At 54.5% G+C, this 22315-nt stretch overlaps 6 protein-coding genes across 6 annotated transcripts; 2 read left to right on the forward strand and 4 right to left on the reverse strand.

The window, feature by feature from the left end:
- Nucleotides 1–2711: 2711 nt before the first annotated feature.
- On the reverse strand, nt 2712–4810 carry CORC01_12036 (INO80 chromatin remodeling complex Ies1; the record flags this gene model as incomplete). The annotated part of the gene is made up of 2 exons (XM_022623658.1): nt 2712–4243; nt 4297–4810. 2 exons carry the CDS (start codon nt 4808–4810, stop codon nt 2712–2714), a joined length of 2046 nt encoding a protein of 681 aa, XP_022469820.1.
- A 1945-nt stretch (nt 4811–6755) lies between these two features.
- Nucleotides 6756–8926, reverse strand: CORC01_12037 (DEAD/DEAH box helicase; the record flags this gene model as incomplete). Its single annotated transcript, XM_022623659.1, has 2 exons — nt 6756–8679; nt 8769–8926. The coding sequence occupies 2 exons, from the start codon at nt 8924–8926 to the stop codon at nt 6756–6758; spliced, it is 2082 nt and encodes a 693-aa protein (XP_022469821.1).
- A 3019-nt stretch (nt 8927–11945) lies between these two features.
- Nucleotides 11946–12814, reverse strand: CORC01_12038 (proteasome subunit beta type-2; the record flags this gene model as incomplete). The annotated part of the gene is made up of 3 exons (XM_022623660.1): nt 11946–12147; nt 12254–12503; nt 12637–12814. 3 exons carry the CDS (start codon nt 12812–12814, stop codon nt 11946–11948), a joined length of 630 nt encoding a protein of 209 aa, XP_022469822.1.
- A 483-nt stretch (nt 12815–13297) lies between these two features.
- On the forward strand, nt 13298–15112 carry CORC01_12039 (WD repeat domain-containing protein; the record flags this gene model as incomplete). Its single annotated transcript, XM_022623661.1, has 1 exon — nt 13298–15112. One exon carries the CDS (start codon nt 13298–13300, stop codon nt 15110–15112), a length of 1815 nt encoding a protein of 604 aa, XP_022469823.1.
- Nucleotides 15113–15523: 411 nt separating this feature from the next.
- CORC01_12040 (sentrin-specific protease) lies at nt 15524–20388 on the reverse strand (the record flags this gene model as incomplete). Its single annotated transcript, XM_022623662.1, has 6 exons — nt 15524–18143; nt 18196–19343; nt 19394–19430; nt 19491–19550; nt 19627–19952; nt 20338–20388. 6 exons carry the CDS (start codon nt 20386–20388, stop codon nt 15524–15526), a joined length of 4242 nt encoding a protein of 1413 aa, XP_022469824.1.
- Nucleotides 20389–21190: 802 nt separating this feature from the next.
- Nucleotides 21191–21928, forward strand: CORC01_12041 (signal peptidase subunit; the record flags this gene model as incomplete). The annotated part of the gene is made up of 2 exons (XM_022623663.1): nt 21191–21636; nt 21697–21928. 2 exons carry the CDS (start codon nt 21191–21193, stop codon nt 21926–21928), a joined length of 678 nt encoding a protein of 225 aa, XP_022469825.1.
- Nucleotides 21929–22315: the final 387 nt, after the last annotated feature.

Genomic DNA, 22315 nt, shown 5'->3' on the forward strand with positions numbered 1-22315 from the left:
TCCGGACTCCCTAGCGTATGGATTTCGCCAACTCCGACATGCTACTACTTTACCGTTTTACATCTACAATGTATGGTATCCGTACGGAGTATGTTGATGAGATAACCAGGCAATTTGAAATTGATTCGACACACTGCACAAGCCCCAACGTTTCTGTATTGGATAATGTTTTATGAAAATTGCACAAAGTTGCAGACGGGAAATTGAGCAGTTTGCAAAAGGACATCGTAGGGGGGGGGGGCAGGTAGGATTCGGCTACCCGTCACCACCGGCTCCACCCCTTCGGAGCCGGCCCCGCCACCAGCCAACCCGAAGTCCTGGACTGACAAGCCTAAACAGGTAAAAAAGTGCTCGAGGCTTGGATTAGCAGACCACTCACACTCGATACTGTGGTGTATTCCTACCTACCCGCGGTTTTCGGACGAGTGCAGATCTTTTGCAGTGTGGCTGTGTCACACGACTTCAGACTGTCTCGAAAACAATCGCAAATCGGGATGGGTTCTGCCAGCTATTTGGGCGTCGGTCTTGGAGTTATGTTGCCATCAGCTCTTCCGTCTTTGACAAGGCCACCAAGGTCTTGGACCAATTCGGCCGAGGTGCTTACACTGACCGTGTAGCGTAGAGCTTTTACTACTCTTCGTCCGCACCTCCGCACCTACATGCCCGATTTGACACACAGTCGCGGAGTTCTCTCATCCCACGCGCCTTGCAGAGTTGCACCTCGCGTGAGCGTGCGTGGATTCATAAGCAGGCGCGCAAGCAAACTTGCACCAGCGTAGCTGGTGCATGTGCTAACCTGCTGGGCAGCCTATTGTCCACGTCAATCGCCCGATCCGAGTCAAACATCTCACGCCTGGTTATTTCTCAACTGGCGTGCCTTGGCTAATTTGTCGATCCTTGGTCTGAGGGGATGAAGTTGCGGTGTAGCAGGTACAAATACTATATTCCCTTGAGGTCTCAAGAATTGCCCATGCCCACTGAACGCTCAGGATATACACTTTGTGATATGAGAGCTGGGAGTTCTTTTTTTTTTTTTTTTTTTTTTTTCAGACTGTAATTTCCCATGGTGTATATGGTAGGCCTTTAGTCTAGAAAGGAAGGTCTTGATTTGCCGATTCATGAACACCCGTCAGGTCACCAGTCGGGTACAATTCGGTGCATAGAGCGATAACACGGGGTGAGATGAGGTTCGGTGACCTACAATCAATAAACAGACGAAGTTGAGATGGAATAAGATGGTTTCGCCTGACAGGCCAGGATGCCAACTGTTTTCCTTCGCCGCGCCACGGCATCCTCGATAAGTGTCAGAATACCTAGCAGTTTCCATCTATATGGGACGCCTCGTATCTGCCCCTAAGACGGTACACTGGAGATGGGAAGTTGAGTGACGTATCCTACTACACGCTCGATTTACATCTGCCAAAAAAAGAGTCGCAGCTGGAGAGTGTTTGCACCGATTTGCCCAGTCAGAGCACCATTATCGACGAGACATCTCAAGCAATCACGGACCTCGGCAAGGAATCAAGTAAGGGAATCAAGGGCCGACCAGGTATTCATCTACACCCGTCTCGCGGGCGGTTGGTGCAGAGCATCGCATGTAGTTGTATTTTTTTTCCCCCAGCAGGACGGATAGGGGACCTTATCTCTCCATTTGAGCCTCAATGTCCGGGGAAATAGCACGCAAGGATGCCTCAGAGTTGCGACATTAGCCCACTCCTTGCCCTCCCGGACAATGAAGTAAGCATATACATGCCGGTAGCGAGGAGATGAGTATTGAACTCCAAAAAAGGACTCAGACACTGGAAGCCCCTCCTCGAGTACATGAGCCAAAAGTCATCACCACCCGAGGCCTGCGGGGCGACATGGATATCATACATGTCCCTGCTGCTGCATGATAGACCTTTCGAGTTGGGATTTCACACGACTATACATGACCGCGCATTGAACAGATTTCATGGACCGTCTCATGGAACGGTCCCATCGCACAAGCTTGCCAGTGACGAATATTTTCGAACGAGCAAACACGAACACGCAACTCCCGCTTGCTATTGCTCCCTCCGTTGGCGATGTCACTTCCGAGCGCGCCTATGGCCCTCGTCGTTCGTCAACGCTTTTGAAATATCTTTGGAAAGACGTCCAGGGGGCGGTTGGGTAGGTCTATGCAAGGAGCTATCCGTTTTGCGCGTTTGAATTAATTTGCAAAACAGTATACACAACCAGGATGTGATCATGCTTTCGAGGCAACATCATCTCACCTACAACCTGCAGATAACATGGGCCATGAAGAATGATGTATGACGTCTATTGAAACTTGCGTGCCTGACTGCGGCACGACGGCGATGAAGTAAAGGAAAGGAGATTAGCAAGACAAAAAAAAAAAAGTCCGTACAAAGACAGAGAGAAAACCCCCCAGGACGCTCCCTATAAGATGCCTCCTACTCTGCGTCTTGAGTGTTTCCACCGCCATCCTTCCCTTTGCCCTCGCGCCAAATTTTTGGTGTATTGTTCCATCGGTTCCTGCTGGTATACAACTCCTGCGCCCACAAGTTCTAGAAATGACCAAAGAAAAAGGATCAACGCAGTCCGTCGTGCGGCTGCTATCGTAGGACGACGGCGGCTGCAGGGGTTCAGGGAAATAAACGCCCGCGTCCACTAGCTGTTCGCCGTGGGCGAACGAGACGGACCGACCGAAGCGGCTTCCGAGAAGGTCTCTACTCGTCATCGGAAGCCGAGTCTTCTGCATCATCTGCGGCGAGGCCTAGAAGGGACCTATCCATGTCGTCTAGCTCTTCTTCGTCATCAGGCGCAGCCGTCTTATCCGCATCATCAACGTCGTCCATGGTCATGTCTCCCATCGTGATGTCGCCGAGAGTCTCGTCGCCGTCGACATCCCCGTTCATCCGAGATTGTGATCCGTCTGCAGCCTCCGAGGCCCTTTGCGTGTCAAGATCCATGGTCATGTCGCCAGCTTCTCCGTGGCCGTTAGCCTCGCCCTCGGCCTTCTTCCTCTTTCTGGGAGGAATGACCCCCAGGGGAGCACCATCGTGAGCAGACCATCGGGTCAGTCGCCGTGATGTGCGTCTGAATGCTGCAGCGTAGGCGCTTGCCTCTTCACCAAAGTCGTCGTTCTCTGTAGTCAAGAGCACCAGGCCACCGAAGCCCTTTTGACGGAAAGCGCCGACGGTCTTGTCACCGGCAGAGGCCAACTGTCGCTGCGGGCCATCTTCACCTTCGCTGTCCTCAAATGGGTTTGGCATCTGCTGGATGCGCTTGTATGCTCGGTATACCGCGCCATCCTGTCGTCGAAACTTCCTGGCCTTGTGGTGTTGTCTCCTGATGCCACGGTCAAGTATGTATTCGACTCTCTGATTTCTATTCCTCTCTACCGCAATCTGGTGTGCTGTGGGAGGCCGGGGCTTTCTTGCAACGATGCCCTCCGCTGAGCCATGGGCCGGACCTGCTGGCGATGATGCCTCGAAGATCTGGTACTTGAGAGGTGCTCCACCACGTCGGACCGAGCCTCCAAGGCCTCGTCCCAGTGCCTTTGGTGGTGGCGTCGAACGGGTACTATCCATATCGGACTCGTGTTTCGAAGGTCGAATACGGGGTAAGATTGCAGGCCCATCCTCGGCCATTACACGAGAAGTCCTTGAGCCTCGCTTGGTCTGACTGTCGGCTAGGTATGCCTGGTCTGCCTCTAGAATCTTGGCACGCATCTTCTGCTTCTCCTCGCCAAATTTGATTTCCACATCTGTATCAACGTTTTCGGCAGCCTCCTCCTCCGGGGTCATCTCTTCTAGTTCGGGGACGCCCTGATTAGCGACGTCAACGCCGTAGTCGACGCCAGGGCCGAAGGGGTTCTCGTCACAGCCCTCCTCCGTGAAGTCGGATTCGAGGTAAAACCACATGATCCAGAGGAATGCCTTAGCGCGAGATTTGCTGGTAAAATTTGTCTTCATGACCAGGTCGTGGAATTCTCGCCCGGGAGGAAAGTGCAATTCGGCGATCTTAGAAGCTGACTGGCAGATGACGAACAGGAGGTTGACGGGGTTTGTCCGAGGCACCTCTCTAGCCTTGATCTTATTGAGGCTCCCGGGCTCTTCGCGATCCTCGGCACCGCCCTTCAGGATGGACTTCAGTCTCGGTGCATCCTGGAGTTGTTTGTATGCATGCGCATCTTGATGCGCCTGGAGCGATGGGATGGCGTGGTAGGTTCGTAGCTGGGCTCGCATCTCGGGGAAGACTACCGTTTTGTTAGTATGTATCTGGACACACGAATGGCGGAGATGGACTGACAGTTGAGGGTTGTGTTCATTCTGCCAATATTGACCAATAGGCAGACCATGGCCATTCCTTTCGCCGCGGCTCGATCGGTGAGGAGTTTGTCGCGAAGGACCTTGCTGGTTTTGCTACTGCGGGACATGGTGTCGATGTAGAGGTCGGCGAAGTTCTGGGGCGGCTTCTCGGGTTCGTACGAATTGGTGAATACTACTGTCTCGTCATCGAAGATGGCTTTGAGGAAGTCGTATTGGATGTCCTTGCGCCAGAGCGGCTCGCCATCTTCTTTTTTCAGGTGTCGGATCTTTCCCGTGACGGCTCCAGCCGATTCTTTTGCTGCGTTCTTGCCCTTGCCACGGCCTGTCGTCTTCTCGCCTGGCTCCGGGGTTCCGTCCATCATGCGAGTATCGTCATCTTCGGTCATCGCTTGCGAGAGGAAAGATTTGCCCTCATCGCCGCGCGCCGGAGAAGTAGGTGCCTCTGCGTCTGACATTGCGCCGCCCGCAGTAGAATCGGGAGAAGCGGGCGACATACAAGGAAGGCGCAAGGTTGATCAATCGGTAGGGTTGATTGATTTAGAAAAGATTCGGACAGAATGCGATCATCGATGCAGTGTCGTCGAGCTCGTCACAGAATGCGGAATAGGGCGTGCTAGCCTCGACTATCGCGATTGTTGAACTGGTAGCTATTCGAATCAAGGGATGGATTGTTGTTGGAGAGAAGATGGTTTGCAGAGTGGGTGAAGTGGGAGGAATTGGTTGATGAATGGGCGTAAGTACCATGTAACGGGCTGAATTGAATTGGACTTTGCCCACCGCCCAGACCAGCTGCTGATGCTGAGATCCCACCAACTATCACTGGAAAGCGAGGCACGGAGCCCACTTCAGAGCTCACGATTTGGGGGAGCGCGTCAGGCTGACCCCTACCACTAAACTTCCAGGCTCACCCGTGGCCCCTGGGATGTACGTACCTTGGGGACCACAGCCTGGTGTCGAGGCCAGGTTTCTCCGGAACCAACTCCACCAAGTGTTCGTCACAAGCTGCAACTTCAAATAACCCTCCAGGTAGCTGGCCGTCGATCGAAATACGGCAATAATAACAGAGTTATTGGTGGTACTGAATCTTGACACAACCTCGTATCGTAACCAACGGCGGCGCTGGGGCAGAATGAATCACCGCCAAAGTGTCCTTTTGGGGCCAATTGCGATGATTACTTGCAGTGAAAGCATGACTTTTGTTCACTTCGCCATTTGCCGTGGTCTTGCTTAGCCAGCAGAGTCCCCAAGCTCTGGGAAGGCTTGGAATTGGCTACAGAATTGCCCGAGGTTGCCAGCATCAGCGGATGTAATCAGGAGTCGTGTTCCAGCCGGTCGCTGGATCGCTGGTACCTTCCAGGTTGTCTCACTGTAGGCCGTTCAGGTTTTATCGCGTGATGGTTTCATAGCAAGCTTCATGGAAACATCACCAGTCACATCGTACATGTCACAATGCCATGGAGGGGTTTTTTTTTAATCAGAATCTGTTTTTATTGGGACTTCTCAGTCCAGACTGGCTGTCTACCAGGGGATGGCCTTGCACGGCCGCCTCGCCCCGAACCCAAGACCGAAGTCTCTGATGCCTCCAGCCCCCTGCAATTCCTTTTCCATTGCAGGAGCTGAAGACCATGTCCATGTTGTGGCCATTACCGATTAAGAGCAAGAACTTTTGTATCCCTCCCCGTAAATCCCTAATCTGTGCCTGGGAGGGCCACTGGTTCCCGCTCTCAAAACGTCTTGTGATTATCCGTTCTGTCGACCGTCCATCAGAACCTTCCATTACCAGTCCAGTCTATGCCGTCGCCTTGTCCTCAGTATCGCTGCCCTGCCCTGTTTGCCCCGGGGGCAGACCTGCAGCGTCGATGATGACCAGACGACCGAGAAAATCCACTTTTGTCTATTGTATGCACGGCGAGATGCATGACCCTTCTATCATCGAAAAGCGTCGAATATGCCCTTCGGGGGAAAACGCTGGTAGAAAAGCAGAAACATGATCTTCGTAATGCGTAGGCAGATCCAGGATCCGTGTCGTGTATCCGTAGATCCGGCCACGCTGCAGCACATCGCATGTGTGTTGTCATGCAGCTCTGCCGATTCTCAAAGCTTTTCCCAATGTCGGTCTAAGGGTATCATGGAGTTTCGGTCCAGCAAAATCAAAGAAATGCTCTCTATCGATGCCGATGCCTGTCCGAACACCCGATGATGCTTCTCGTTGAAATTTGAGAGGCACAAGCGTCGGCTCTCGGGGTCATGTCGCCGTGTCGAAAAAGTCGAAATGCAGAAAAAGCGTGACGATGAATGCGTACCTTGTCGACCCATGCGCGCAAACCAAAAGGAAAAAGAAAACCCGATAACTCGCAGCTGGTCGGAAAAGCTGCCTGGCTGCGTGCAGTGAGACCCCCGTCTAATTCGCAGCCGCCAGATGTCGTGATCGAAAGATGTTTACCACCAAGACGAGTTTCCGCCAGGGCCACCGGGGTTGCCGTAGCCACCGCCGCCGTAGCCGCCACCACCGCCGCCACCACCAGCAGCACCGCCGTAGCCGCCGCCGCCGGCACCGCCGCTGAAGCCGCCAGCCGGGGGGCCGCTGAAACCACCGCCACCACCTCCGTAGCCGCCAGCGCCGCCGCTGAAGCCGCCGCCGCCGCCGCCAGGGGCACCACCGAAGCCTCCGCCGCCGGCACCGCCACCGCCGTACTTGCGGAAGTCACGGTTGGCACCCTGTCCGCGGCCGCCACCGCGAGGACGTCCACCACGGCCACCACCGTAGGAGGACTCGCGAGCAATGGTCTCGAGGAAGCTGGGAACCTCCTGGTTAGCCTCCTTGAGAAGCTCAAGAAGCTCGCGGACGACACCACGGTTGCCACGGTTGAAGAATGCGGTGGAGTGACCAGTGTTTCCGGCACGACCAGTACGACCGATGCGGTGAACGTAGTCGTCAATGTCGGTGGGCAAGTCATAGTTGACAACGTGGGTGACGTTGGGGATATCAAGACCACGAGCGGCGACAGCAGTAGCCACCAGGATAGGGCAACGGCCGTTGCGGAAGAACTCGAGAGCGCGCTCACGCTCACGCTGAGTGCGGTCACCGTGAATAGAGGTGGCGGGGAAGCTCTGGTTGATCAGGAAGTCCGACAGAGAGTCGGCCATACGCTTCGTCTCGACAAAGATAAGAGTGAGACCAGCACCGTGGGTGTGGAGAATGTCCAATAGCACAGAGCGCTTGTCAACGTCCTCGACATACTCGACTTTCTGAGTAATGTTCTCAGAGGTGGAACCGACACGACCGACGGACAAGAAGACGTAGTCCTTCAAGAAGTCGCGGGCGAGCATCTGGATGTCGCGGGGGAAGGTAGCTGAGAACATGAGAGTCTGGCGGTTCTGAACATTTGGCATGTCCTCGCCCTCAACAATACGGCGAATCTGAGGCTCGAAACCCATGTCAAGCATGCGATCAGCCTCGTCGAGCACAAGGTACTTGATGTTCTGCAGAGAGATGCGACCACGCTCTATGAGGTCAACAAGACGTCCCGGAGTAGCAACGAGCAAGTCGCAGCCGCGCTCGATCTGGCGGAGCTGGGAGCCAATGTCGGCACCACCGTAGACGACGCAAGGGCGAACCCAGGAACGGTACGCAAACTTGCGAGACTCTTCGTAGATCTGGGAGACCAGCTCACGAGTGGGAGCCAGAATCAGAGAAGTGGGGTAAGCCTTGCGCTGGCGACCGAAGCCACCCTGAGCATTGGGAGGAATGGTGGAAGGACCATTGATGAAGGCCTGGGAAAGGATGGGGAACAGGAAACCACCAGTCTTTCCGGAACCGGTCTGGGCACAAGCCATGAGATCGCGACCGCCCATGACGATGGGGATCGAGTATTTCTGGACGGGGGTGGGGACCTTGTAGCGGGCCATCTCGATGTTGCTGATGAGGTGGTTGTCGAGAGGAGGGTTCGAGAAGGTAAGGACGGGTTCGGGAACGTCGTGTCCAGAGGCCTCGACGGGGATGTCATCGTACTTCTCGAAGTTGATACCGGTGTGCTGCTTGGACGGGTCGTCGGGGGTACCGAAGAGCTCACGCTCAACACGAGGGTTGACGGGGCCAGGAATGTGCTTGCCGTCACGCCACTGACCATCGCCAGAGCCGCGAGCCTGCTGGCCACCACCGCCCCCGGCGTGACCACCGTAGCCGCCACCGCTGTAACCACCGCGGCCGCCGCCCTCACCTTGCCAGCCGCCACGACCGCCGCGGGGGTGGAAATTTTGCTGAGGAGCAGGGGCAGCAGCGGGGGGGCCGCCGGGACCGCCAGGGCCGCCCATAGCAGGCCAGTCGCCGCCAGGCTGGGCAGCGTTGAAGTTCTGCTGGTTGCTGTTGTACATGGTTAGCGGTTGTTGCTTGTGACAAAACGCATATGGGCAAAACGCCCTTATCGTGAGAAGAGGGAAAGAAGGACTCACCCAGCAGCCCAAGCGCTGTTGTTGATACCACCACCGCCACCGTTCATCGCCGGAGGAGCCGCACCACCCATCTTACGCATGTGAGGCGGGATGTACGAGCGGGGTTGGTTCTGCTGGTCCTGGATGTTCAGGCCAGACATGTTGAGTTGGTCAGCCATGATGGATGATTTGATCGTGACCGGTGTCGGAAGAGTTTGATGGCTCGAGTGTCGACTGAAGGGTATCTGGAATCGATCGACGTGGTCGGATTACTCTCGAAACGACTGAAAAGACAGCGAAGGAGTAAAATCGAAGTGAAGGGAAGCCGGTCCGCGGTTGATAAAACAAGCAAACCGAAGGATGGAAAAGAGGAAGAAAAACAGAAAGTTGGGGGCTGACTTTCCAACGTTTGTCCTTCTCGATGGGTGTTCGTTTATTAGGCAGGCGCGTAGTGCTGAGGCGCACGACGATTAGTTCTTAAGACTTGCTTTTCCCAAGATGCTTCAAAGGAAAGACAAGAGAACAAGTGATGAAAAGTGATGTGTCGGTGAGGGGATGGGGGTTGAAAGAGAATAATCCCTTTTGTTTTTGTAGGGTGGGAAGAGTTTTGTGTGGGAGGAGGGGGGGAGGTTGTGGGAGAGAAAAGGGATTTTGAAGATCGGAGGAGGAGGCAAGAAGTAGGGGAGAAAAAAAAAATTCGGTTTGAGATTGTGTCGGAATCCACCAGAAAAGGCCACACACCCCTGCCAACCTGCCTCCGTCAGCACTGGGCGCTGCTGGCTCTGGCACCCACGTACCACCACCGTACCTTCCCTCCCAAAAAATTTGTGGAGGCGCTCCTTCCCTTGTTTGCTCTCTGAGTCTGGGGGCCGCCCTCGCCTCGACTGGACTGGCCCCCAGCCTGGAGCCCAGCCAGTGCCTGTCCATACGCCCACCGGCCGCTCAGGCTCCAAGCAGGCAAGACTCAGGAGGAAAGCGCACGACAGGCTCCAGGCTCCCTCTCAGCCGCTACTGCCCGCCAAGGGGTGGATAACCGAAGCACCGGATTGGCCACACTCGAGGACGTGTAAGCATGTGCTTGCTTTCTACAGGGTGAAGGGGGCAGAGTATGATGACATGTGAGGTGACAGGCCACGCTAAACTGTCCCCAACAAACAACCATCCAGCTTTTCCCATCCCCCACGTACTAAATTTTTTTTTCATTCACCAAGGTTCCTTAGGTAAGGTAGGTATCGCCTTCCTGTGGGCTGAAGAGGAGGGAGGGAACGGGAACCAATCCAGTGGCAGTCTTTTAACTGGACAACGCAGAGTTGGTAGGAGAAACCGCGAAAGATACGCGGTACGTACACGAGGGAAGGTACAACGTAAGGTACCTTACCCGACTGCCCTGCCTCAGCTGAGGTGAACAAACGTCACGTCCAGCGCTACGGCCCGCGCATGAACGGACCCTGGAGTCCAAGACGGCTGTGTGTTCCGATCTTTTTCCCTAGGTAAAATCTGGTGCCTCTGTACCGACCAACTCTGGGTTTTCCAACGGTATTGATGCTCTTGAAGGAACGGGTGCATGCCAAATTTCATGACAAACACATCGCGACAAGATTACTGCTGAAGGCTGGTACCTAAGTGTGATTTCTTGGCTGGGTGTTGGGGCTGGTTTTTGGTTGGCAGGGTCAGACTAGCGTATCCGTAGATGGGAAGGAACAAGACATAGAAACTCGGGGTTACAGGGTGCCCCGCATGTCGATGTAATGGATATGGAGGGCTGGAGCCTGGAGTCCAAGTGGCGATTAGATATAATCCAAGTCGTGCATATCCTTAGCCAAGGTAGGACTGACAGGACCAAGTCTTGTTCTCACGACGAGGTCAGAGCCAGGCTTGAAGAGTTTGGCTTGGTCGAGGCACATAGTATTATTCCCCTTCACCGTGACCACAAACAAAATCATTGAGACATGGCCTTTCGATAGGCTGCCCAACCTCTGATTCTGTATGCGTACAGTCCTGCCACCATTAACACAGCAGAAATATACATTTGGATCTCATTCATCACCAACAGGTTGATGTAGTTTAACGGAAAAAGTGCATTTCCCAGGACGAGACTTTGAGTGCTTGGGTAGGAATCTGAGACCTCGATTGACAGGACTGAAAGACGTCATTCCGTGGGGGCACCGCCGAGAACTCGCTTCTTGCTGAGTTTCCACATGGCAGTGCATCGTTCTCTCGGGATTCCGACACCACAGCACATGAATTTTGTCGTTAAACCAAACCTGCATGGAGCGCCGACACACCACAAGGGGATGAAGGAAGGGGGGAAGAGGCTTCAAGCGTCGAAGACATCGGAGCCGCCGAACCCGCCAGTTGAACCAATAAAGAATCAATTGCGCAGCTAGTCAGCCACCAAAGACAGGGAAACATCCAAGGTTCAAAGGGAAAGGATGCGAGTCAAACGCCGGGAGTTGAAATACAACGGTACATCTGGGTCTAGGTGTGTTTGAACAGACCGGTCGACCGGCCGGAACATCATCCGCCCCATTCAATTATCATGCATCCCTCCCTCGTCAACGAACAACATCCTTATAAAACACGCGAGAGATTGGACGAGGTCTAACTTGGGCCGTTCGTTTCCCCCTCGGCTGAAGCGCCAGACTTCCCAGTGAAAAGGCAGAGGAACGAACGATTCGAGCGGTTCCGACCGCTGCTCTTCTGAAAAGTGAGCGGCCCGGCACCGTTTCAGAACCATGGATTGCTTCCTGGAACCTGTACCTAAGAATAATCGTGACCTCACTGCTTGAACACCACCCCACTCCTTCGTTGGATGTTTACTCTCTAGCACCGGCTCAGTCGCTATCACTGCTACGGTGAACGGATACAGCAACCATTTTCTGCCGTCGAGCACGGTCAAGCCCGAAATTGAAATAATGCCGTCCCTTGTTTATCGTGTCAATGGTCCCATCCTTAATAGCATCAGCAAATCAAACTCTCGCTTGAGATATTCGAGTTATTCGGCCATAGATGAAGCACGGGACAACGTGTCTCCAGGACTGGCGTTTCGTCGTGATAGAAGTGATGCCTGTATCAATTACCAGCCCGGTCTAGTGGTACAGTTTTGCTGGTTCTGCCTCTCTTGTCTCTGATGCTTCCTCGCACCAGAATCCCGAAAGGCCCCTCATTTCCCGTCATTGCATTCGCAAGCCGGCCGCCTCAAGCAGCCTTCACCACCTTGTCGTCGTCGAACTCTATGTCCACGACTCCGTCCTTGGTCACGGCCTTGACTGTCATGCCCTTGAAGTCGATCGGTAACCGTCTCTTGAGCTCGTCCGTGCACAAGTTGAGGATCTTGATGCCCTGGCCGAGCGTGATGTCGGGGTGGTGGTGTTTATCGAGAATCGACAAGCAGTAGTATCTGTTTTACGTCCCCGTTTTAGCTAAACTGTTCCTGGCCCTCATCTTATACATGGCCGCAAAGCTGCAACATATTCACAGAGAAGCTCCAGAGCTAGTCAACGTACTGTGCGTAGCCGTGGGCGGCATATGGAAGGGGTGCCAGCGACGCGAGGTAGTCCAGCCAATACAGTGCGGGCTTCTGTGTGATGGGATCGACGCCGCCGAGGAGCAGGTTGACGTTGTACGGCTTCCGCGACCGCAAGCTCGATGCGAGCTCGCCGCGAACGAAGTTGGCGAGGCCGGAGGGGGAGAGGTCTGTCTCATTGCGCATCGAGTAGAGCTGGGAGTTTGCTTGGATGTAGTCGGCGAATTGCACTGCACATTGTCGAGCTCAAGTCAGCAAATCGTAGCTCACACATCGTGAGCGGACAGTGGAGGAGGGGTGTGCTTCAATGCTCGCCCCTCCTTCCCCGGCGGGGTTGGGAGCTCCATGATGCAGGTGACTGACCGGTGTCGCCCGACTCTCCAGAGTATGCAATCAATGTGTGCTTGTTCAGCGCTCTCGTCTTGTCGTCGGCAGTCTTCAGAACGGTTGCACCACGCATGGCAGCTTTGGAAGCTGCGATGATAGTGAAGTCCTTGCCCGTGATGCCGAGTAGTACCTCCCTGCCAATCGCATTCCACATTAGCTTGTTGCATTTCCAAAAGTCAGAGAAACAACAAGCTGGTATCTCACATTCTGGCTGTTTTTGAGGTTGTTGTCTGATTGGTTTTGTTGTGGGGGAAAGGATGGTGATGTTTCGTTTTGGTGTTGAGCGTCGGGTGTTCGTCAGCCTTCAACCTGCCCAGTCCAGGTACGTTCGAGCTACCCCCCGGAACGCGCAGTCGAGCTACAGCCTGAACGGATGAGCCGTCCTGGGCGGATTCTGCCTAGAGAGACCGCCGCTGCCCGGAAAAACCGACCCCTGGTCGACCTGCTCATGATTGGGTGCATCCGTACCCCACACTGGCATCTGATTCTCCGAGATACGTACCCACCGAACTTTTTTTTTCTGAGAAGCCCACCTCGAGCAGCGGGCGAAAAAAAAAATATCGTCAATGTAGGCGGGCCAGGACGGAAAGTTGTTTGCCCAGATTCCCAGGCAAAGCACCGCGCTCTACTGCCCATAATGTCGTCCTTCTTCACGATACCCGGCGCCAACAAGAAACGCAAGAGAACAGACGCCCCCGCCCCCCCCAAGAAGCGGATTGCCGCCTCAAAGACCTCCAACAGAGCCCCTCCGAAATCTACTACAGCAGTGGCCGGCAGAGGCAGCAGAGGCAAGAAGACGGCCGGCGCCGCGGCGTCAGCACCAGCCTCCAAAAAGCGAAATGAGCGCGACGACGACGACGAATCGATCTCGGGCAGCGACTCTGACCTCGAGAGCATAGCTTCCGCCCCCGAAGAAAGCGACAATGGCTCGTCTTCCGATGACGAAGGGACCGCGGGCGAGACGGCCGCTGAGCGCCGGCTGAGGCTCGCCGAGCGGTACCTCGAGAATGTCAAGCAGCAGGTGGATGAGGTGGGATTCGACGCCGCCGACATTGACCGCGACCTGATCAACGAGAGGTTGCAAGAGGACGTGGCCGAGTCCAAGGGAAAAGTCTACCGCACCCTCGCCGATGAGCTCGCCTTTGACCGGGCGACCTCGTCCTTCTTTCGCAACAACACCGAGACCTTTACCTCCGTCGCCGTCAACGCGCCCTATGCCTACACCACCACAAAGGACATGTACCTGCACAAGTGGAGGATACAGGACCTGCCCCAGCACCAGTTCCCGCAGACGACTAAGAAGAAGCCCAAGAAGCCGCCGGCGCCGCCGCGCAAGAGACCCGAGCTTGAGAACTGGTTGAGGGGTAGCCTGGCCCAGGCGACGAAAAAGTCGTACCAGCGCCACGTGGAAAAGATACTCTGCGTTGCGGCGTCGCCCGACGGCAAATACGTAGTCACGGGCGGCCAGGACCGCAGGCTCATCATCTATGACGCCGAAACTCTCAAACCCCTCCGCGTCTTCACTCACCACCGCGACGCCGTCACCGGCCTCGCCTTCCGCCGCGGCACGAACCAGCTGTACTCGTGTTCAAAAGACCGCACAGTCAAGGTCTGGAGTCTGGACGAGCTCGCCTACATCGAGACGCTATTCGGCCACCAGGACGAGATTGTCGACATCGACGCCCTCGCCCAAGAGCGCTGCGTGAGCGTGGGCGCCCGCGACAGGACAGCACGCTTGTGGAAAGTCGCAGAGGAGACACAGCTCGTCTTCCGCGGCGGTGCGGTAGATAAAAAGTCCCGTCCGGACGTCGACCCGCGCTCTCTTCCGCACGAGGGTAGCATGGACCGAGTCGCCATGATCGACGACGAGCTCTTCGTCACCGGTAGCGACAACGGCTCCCTGGCCCTCTGGAGCGTCACCAAAAAGAAGCCCCTTCACATTTTCCCAATGGCCCACGGCCTGGAACAACCCCTCCGCCCGGACGAGGTCTCGGCGGATCACAACCCAGATCCGAGCATCGTACCGCCGCCGCAACCGCGGTGGATCACGGCGCTCAAGTCGATCCCGTACTCGGACGTCATCCTCAGCGGTAGCTGGGACGGCTGCATAAGAGTATGGCGTCTCAGCGAGGACAAGAGGAAGCTCGAGGAAGCGGGAGTTCTTACGTCAGAAGCTGAGCAGGCCTCGAAGGCCACCAAAGGCAAGTCAGAAGGTGCCGCTGGCGGCCTGAAGGGTGTGATCAACGACATTGCCATCTTTGAACGTGGGGACCGTGGGCAGGACGGTATTTGTGTCGTGGCCGCGGTAGGCAAAGAGCACAGATTGGGCAGGTGGCAGATGCGCAAGGGCACCGCCAAGAACGGAGGATACGTGTTTGAGGTGCCTAAGCTGTTGAAAAAGCCGGAAGTGAATGGTAACCATAATGATGCATCGGATTCGGGAAGTGAGTAAAGAAAAGCATATAGAGGTGTCCCCTTTAGAGGAGAGGGGCGTTTGGGGGAAAAGCACTTATAGAGGATCTTGTACCACATTGTACGCACTACGAGATGAGCCTCTACTTCTACTCTCTGTCATAGCGACATGAAAAATTGCAGCCACTCTTCGAGTCTTCGAGAAAAAAAAAAGCCATCTCTTTGACGTGCTTAGGACGCTAAGTGAAGTTCTACGGGTATGGGGTATAGCTATGCCATCTGACACTACTTGGACAAACGCCTTCGCGCCAACCAGTCCAGAAAAACGAATGCTGCCTCACTCCTCTGCCGACCTATACGACAGATCCAACCTCTTCATTATTGTCTCCATCTTGACTCAACTGCCCTTCGCGAGTCGTTACGAAATGGGGTATCATGATGCAGATGCTGCTCAGTTGACTGTGAGATCTACCGTCTCAGAGTCCTGCTCGATGCTCGTTATCACGCTACTCCTTACTTTTTGCTCTTGCAAAGATAAATTCCTCTTCTCTCTGACCGACTGAGGCGACGACCTGGACCGGAAGTAATGACTCTTTTGTGTAGGAGTCTTCGTCAACGTGCGTGGTGGCGTCTTTGGGGATTCCGGGTCTTCGATAATGATGCTATCTTGCATTTTGACGTCGCTCCTAGACGTCGAGCCCTCTCCTTGCGTGGACTCGCTGGGAGAACGCAATTCAGCGAGCAGTTGCTGACTTGGCGAGTCACCTTTTGGTGGTTGCGGACCATACTTTTCATCCTTGCGAGCAGCCTTGGGCGGCGGCGAAGACAGATTGCATAGCATCTCCTCACTATTACTGAGTTTCCTCTTAGGACCCCGGAGACCTGCCTTTTTGTGCCCGGCAGACTGGGCTGGTGAAGACTCAAGTGGGCCCAACATCATTTGGCTGTTGCCAAGTTTCTTGTTGGAACCACGAGAGCCTGACGCCTTTTGCGCGGAAGACTGGGCCGGTGACGGCTTAAGTGCCGGCAGCATCTTGGAACTCTCATTGGCCTCGACCGCCTTGGTTTTCGAATGACGAGGGCTCGTTCTGAGCTGAACTCCACCTGATGTACCGGTGTGCCACGCTGTACGTTTCGGCGTCGCTGGTTGCTCATCCAAATTATCCACGAGAGCCCGTATCACGTCACATTCATGGTTGGTCGGAAGATTGGTCCTGCCAGATGATATAGCATGATCGACTGCCGAGCCAGGCTCACAAGCTGTGTCATGCTGTTCCTGTGGATCAGTCGCAGCCTGCTCAATAATTCCAAGCTCCGAGGCTTGCTCAACATCAACGACTCGCGGAACGTCCGTGGCTTTCTCGATCTCAGTGACAGGCCTATCGTGTGTCGCAGACTCGGGTTCTGCTAAGAGAGGGGTTGCGTCGCTGGGCTTAGTCTTTGCTGGCGGACTGCTGCGATTGTGGGGCGGGAGACGGCCTATGGCCGGAGATCCTTTAACAGTGGATGACGGGTTCTTTGGCACGTCAACAACATGCTGAGGAGTTCTCGGCGTCGCAGGCTCGCTCTCTTGACCTTCACTGGGCAATTTACCGGGAGCAAGCGGCTGTCCGGTAGACTTGCGTTTTGCTATCCTCTCTGCTGCCAAGGTGGCGTTCTGCATTTTCCTCTGTTCGATGATGATAGTGCGTAGTTCGCTTCGCATCGCAGGAGACGTGATATCCCATTCTAGGCGCTCCTTACGAACCAGCTTGGTGACTACGCCGTCAGGATCCTTCAGGAACTCACGCATGTAGCCCAGAAGAAACGCACCACAACTTGCGTGATCTTCCTGCTCGGGAATGTTCTTTGCTGTTAATCCAAATGTACCGGGTGGTTCGACTTCCATGCTGCGCTTATCCTTGGCCTCTCGGACGAGGTAAGCCTTCAAGTTGCCGCAGGTAGGGGAGTGCCCGACGCCTAGAGAGTCGAGAGTGATGACTCTGGCTTCTGTGGGATCCTGCTTCCGACCCGCGATTCCTGTGCTTTTGCGTGATTGGCGTTGCTTCGCAGGCTGTCCCTTTTCTTTCTTCCCAGGCCTTGGCTCTTCTTTTTTCTCTTCTTCGATAGGCTTGCTCTCTTCCAGACTCATCTGCTCGACTTGCTCGCCAACAGTAGATACCATCCCTTCTTCTTCCGAAGAGATTGCTCCGAGCTTCTCCTGTGCGTTCTCCTTCGGCTCTTCTTTTGTCTCATCCAAAGGCTTGACGTTCTGGATCTTGGGTTCACCATCATTCGTCTTGAGCAGCTTGGATGGGTTGCAGACGATTGCCAGGTACCAGTGAGCACTCTCATTGACGGGAACCACGATGTAATCGTAGGAGAAGAGGTCAACCTTTGCAGTCCAAGATTTGACGCCTTCGTAGTTGATCCCTCGACCTGCCTTGACGTCGGTCAGCTTCGGGTAGAAGTAGGTGTTCATGATGTAAATCCGCTCGGATATTGATTTCTTCTCCTTTTCCAGGTGAACCTGAAGATAGCGTAGGTAGAAGCCGATGAGATTATCGTTCAGATATTCTCCCTCTTCGAGCCGCGAAATGTCATCACGATAGACTGATGACCTGTTCTTGCCTGTAGCAGGGAAAATGAGCGGTTTCTCATTCCATATCTTGTCCCAATCAGGGTTTTGCTGAATCCACGTAACGGGGCTTGGGGATTTGCGTTTGAAAATACTAAGAGGAGACTCATGAACCCGCTTGGAGGCGGTATTTCTTGCCTCTCTGGGCCGTAAGTCCTTGGTCTGTTGAGGCTCAGTCGCGCTATTATAGTGGGTGGGAGCGAAGTAGGCAGATGTTTTTGACTCGGGGTTTGACGAATGCGATGGATCTTCAGCCCTCATATTGCCGCGAAGTAGTGGGTTCCTCACGGGACTTGGTTTTGACTGACTCCACGGCACCGACGTTGCGTCGGCCTTGGTCTTGCTCGCCTCTTTGTGTTCCAGAAGCTTGATGTCGTCTGGCTGCGAGTCTTTTCTGTCTTCCCACTTGTCCGCAGCCGCCTTTTGCTTGTCGTAAATCTTCTGGAGATATTGGCTAGCTTCCTGTTAGCATAATCGGATGTAGAGCGAACCATTGGAAGACGCACCTGTCCTTGGAGGAACAATCGGTCCTCTGCGTAGGAAAGCTGTTGACCTTGGTCTCAGCCCACAATCCAAGAGTGTGGGCGTCTCCGGGGCCAGCAAATTCCAGGACCAGCAAACCTCCAATTTGGGCAGTAGAGGACCTCCAGACCACCGCAAATTGGGCACCCGTTGTGCTAAAATATATTTTCGTGCAGAACATCAACTTGACATCCAGCCATCCACTCTTCGAAAAGCGCTCGCCCGCAGGGTCGAATGCGATCAGACTCCTAGAGTCCTGGCCAATCTTCAGAAGAATACAATCCTCTGGCTTCTTAGCCTCGAAAGTGTCCTTTCCCGATACGGCACGCATGACTGTGAGGACAAAGTCTTTGGGAATGACCGGCTGCGACTGTTCAGATTGGAGGACAGCGTCTTTGGGGTTGGCCGTTGACTGTCCAAAATTCACTTTGGTCATATCTCCTCGCGTGCGGTTTGCAGTGGCTCCATTCAGTGACGTTCCATCACCGTCTGAGATGTCGTCTTGTGCTCGACGACTGCGTCCCGTCTGAATGGCAAGCTCGTCGTCCTCCGAGACCTCGGTTATCTCCTCTGCAGTACGTCTCTGGGGGCGACGCCAAGCCGCTTTTCTGGGACCCTCTCTGGAATCCCTTCTAGCCCGCTTATCTAAGACTGGCTGGTCTTGACCGATCTCGTCCTCGACATCGCAATCATAGCCCTCAGGCTTCTTTGATTCTCTGACTTGCAGTCTTCGGGGACGAGGGCGAGGGCGAGTTCCAGATTTCTTACTGAGACCATTATGCGCCTTCTCCACGTTCTTGAACTCGTTGCCGTTTGCAGTCGAGTTGAGGGAATGCGTGCTGCGGTTGCTAGCTGCCTCCACGTCCGCTGGCTGCTGGGAGTTCGTCAAGTCGACCAATGTGGGCGTTTGCGGTGAGAGAGACGACGACGTCGGTATCGGAGCGAAACTCTGTGTTGTAAAGGCAGCTTGGGCTGAGGCTTCTGTTGCCGCAGCTTCGGGTTGTGTCTTTCGACGTTTGGCTAATCTCGGGGATTCGTTGATATGTCTTTTGCTAGATACATCGGAGCCTCTTTGGAGAGTGTTGATTCCACCGGTCAAGCCGCCGTTCAACAAACGTCTGTTTTTCGTACTCTGTGCCAGCGTCAGTTCCAGGTGCTTGGCTGTTTGCAGAGCAGACTCACCATTGGATCCGGAACGGGAACTCCGTCTTTCGAGGTCCTACAAGGGTAAGTGTCAGTGGTGTCTCTTTGCTCTTGTTCGTTTCGGATCGAGGCATACCCGTAAGTGGGAAACGAATTGCAGGCGTCGTCGCGGTATCGCTGTAGAAGCTCCTCGGACCTAGGTAGTATTCAAAGTCCAGGTCAGTCCAAGTCCTCGTGGAAAATAGGGCTTGCGTTGCCGCTTTGCCGCCTACGTTCGTCCTTTCCTCTTCATGAAAGTTTTCTGGCTAGAAGAGACATATGCAACCTGCGAAAAGGCCTGCTTGCCTCTCTCCTCAATCCCAATCGCCCGTTCTGCCGCATGCGCAGTCTGCTCCAGAGCTCCGTCCTCGGCGTTTTCCGCAGCAGATCTCAGTCTCGGGGTATGAGGTCGAGGTGCGTTCGGGGTCGAACAGGGCGCATACAAGTCGGACGGAGACGAAGGTGCGCCCTTTTGTGTCGTTTCATCGCAGGGAGAGCTCGCTCTGGAAGGTAAAGGAGGAAAAGAGACGGTGTCGGTAGGCGGTATTGTCCCACTCTCCTGCTTCGGTCACGAAAGTGCGGTTAGCAGTGGGGTCTCGAGGCAAAGGCTGGCCCTGCATCCACGGGGTTCACGTCGAAATTTCGGTGGCATGGAGGACGCTGGAGACCAAAAAAGGGTGCAGTAGATGGTACCCGCTGACACGCGCTGGAACTAAGCAGATTTGCAACCTGGAAGTCTCGTCGTAGCCCGGGGCCTGTGCTGCGCGACGTGGGCAGCTCTGACAGGATCCACTCCATTAAACCAGCGCGCCGGAGCGCGACATCCGCCGTGAGGCACTTGCCTTTTTGAACGGAAGCGTACCCCCACCATCTCAACCGCTTAAGCCGAGAAGAAACGAGTCGTGTGTGACAACGGGTCTGGTAGGGAGAAAGACTTTACATACCTGGGTTCCGTCCCCCGGTTGCCTCGACTCGGTGTTTTTTCCCTCAGTCATATTGCATCGCTGTACTGAGAGTAGAAGGGAAAGAAGAAGCAAGTGAGGTTTTATGTGGTCGAATGGTGAAAGGATGAGCTTAGAAATAAGGCAATTAAGAATCCTCTCGGCCCGTCCGAACTCACTTCCTGAGGCTCGGCAAGTGGCATCACGGGAGGTTGAAAGAGGAAACACTGCGAGGGAAATAAATGGGAGGCAGCAGAATATGCAAAGCGGGATATGGATCCGTACAATGAGAGGGATAACTATATCAGCAAAGTGTGGTGATTCTTCCCTCCCATCTCCTTCTCTTACATCTATTCAGCCACGATAAAAGCTGACGGAACAAAGTCTTGCTAAGGCACATACATCTGATATTAAAGTGAAGGCAGGGTGACAAGGAACAGCAGACAAGAATCCATTGCTTAAAGATGTCCGACAAGGAATGCAGGTAAATGCCACACTGAGCTCTCATGATAGGCCCGGTTAGACTCCACTCTGAGAGCCGTTAACGGCCCCCCAGACCACACCACCGGTTCGGTAGCTTAGCCGCAAATGTACCCGAGTACCTCCTCCCAGGGACCTCACAATCTGAAGCTGCGACCAATAGCGCGCTAAAGCCACATCTCCATCTCCGCAAGGCTGAAGCTTGTCCCCCCAAACGTGGCCTCCCGCGTCGCATCCTATCGCAAACAAAAGCTTCAAATTCCCTTTCCCTCTCTTCCCTTCATGCAATCCAGCTGTTGACAAGCACTTCAGTCTTCTTCTTTTTCCGACCACACAAAATCAGCCCGCCTCACCCCCGGGTTGCCAGGTCGTCAACATGTACAACACCATAACCCGCGCCCAAAACACCTTTGGCTTCTTCACGACGGTAGCCTTCTTCGTCGCCGCCTTCATCGCCGCCTCCGACCTCATCACCCCGCGCGCCCCCTCCGTCGGCTCCCTCAAGACTACAAACGTCCAGGTCGTCAAAGGCCGCCCCCACTACTACTCCTCCAAGAAGGAGGAGTACGCCATCATCAAGTTCTCCCTCGACGCCGACCTCTCGGAGCTCTTCACCTGGAACACCAAGCAGGTCTTCGTCTACGTCACGGCGGAATGGCCCGATAGCTCAAAGGCCGCCGCCGGCACAAACGCCACGAACCAGGCCGTCATCTGGGACCAGATCATTACCGCCCCCAGCTCCGACCACCTCGCCAATATTGGTCCCGCCGCCATGCGCAAGCTGAGGAAGAGCGCCGAGGGCAAGAGCATTGACCCCAACCGGTAAGGCTATGGTCCCAAGTTCCACACGTAAACCGTATCAGTAGGCTTACAACCTCGCAGTGGCAAGCTTCACATCAAGAACCAGAAACCAAAGTACCAAATCACCCACCCCTCGAGCAAGATCGCCGAAGCCGACAAGGTCGTCCTGAAGCTGCACTACAACGTCCAACCGTGGGTTGGCATCTTGACGTGGAACCAGAACCAGGATATCGGCGGCTGGAAGGCACTCAAGGGTGGTATCAGCAAGGTCTTTAAGCTTCCCGCTCTCAAAGTAAAGGAGAAGAAGCCTTGAATGTGGGTAGGAAATTGGACTTTGGCGTATTTTAAAAAAAAAAAACTCCGAGCTGGAAATGTCATATTCTTCAACTTCTTTTTTGTCCCTCTCAGCAGTGATTTTTTTTCCCCGGGGCCATTGTGATGAGGCATCTTCATGCACTAATTTCCAGATTCTACCTATGGCGTTGGTTCGTCTTAGCTACTTGGGACCAACCATCTCCAAAGTCGGAAAGTGGTCTACAAAACCATGAATCCGTCATTATGCGTTCCGTATGCAAATGCCATTTCTATAACCCGTAGACCCTTTTGGGAACCGTTGCCGTCTATCAGAAACCAACTCGGTTCATCAAGGGGTATTTGCCGAACCAAAAAGGACCATAGAAATCTGACCAAATAATTTGCC

The sequence above is a fragment of the Colletotrichum orchidophilum genome, assembly GCF_001831195.1.
Source record: "Colletotrichum orchidophilum strain IMI 309357 chromosome Unknown Scaffold_141.1, whole genome shotgun sequence".
Taxonomy (NCBI): Eukaryota; Fungi; Ascomycota; class Sordariomycetes; order Glomerellales; family Glomerellaceae; genus Colletotrichum; species Colletotrichum orchidophilum.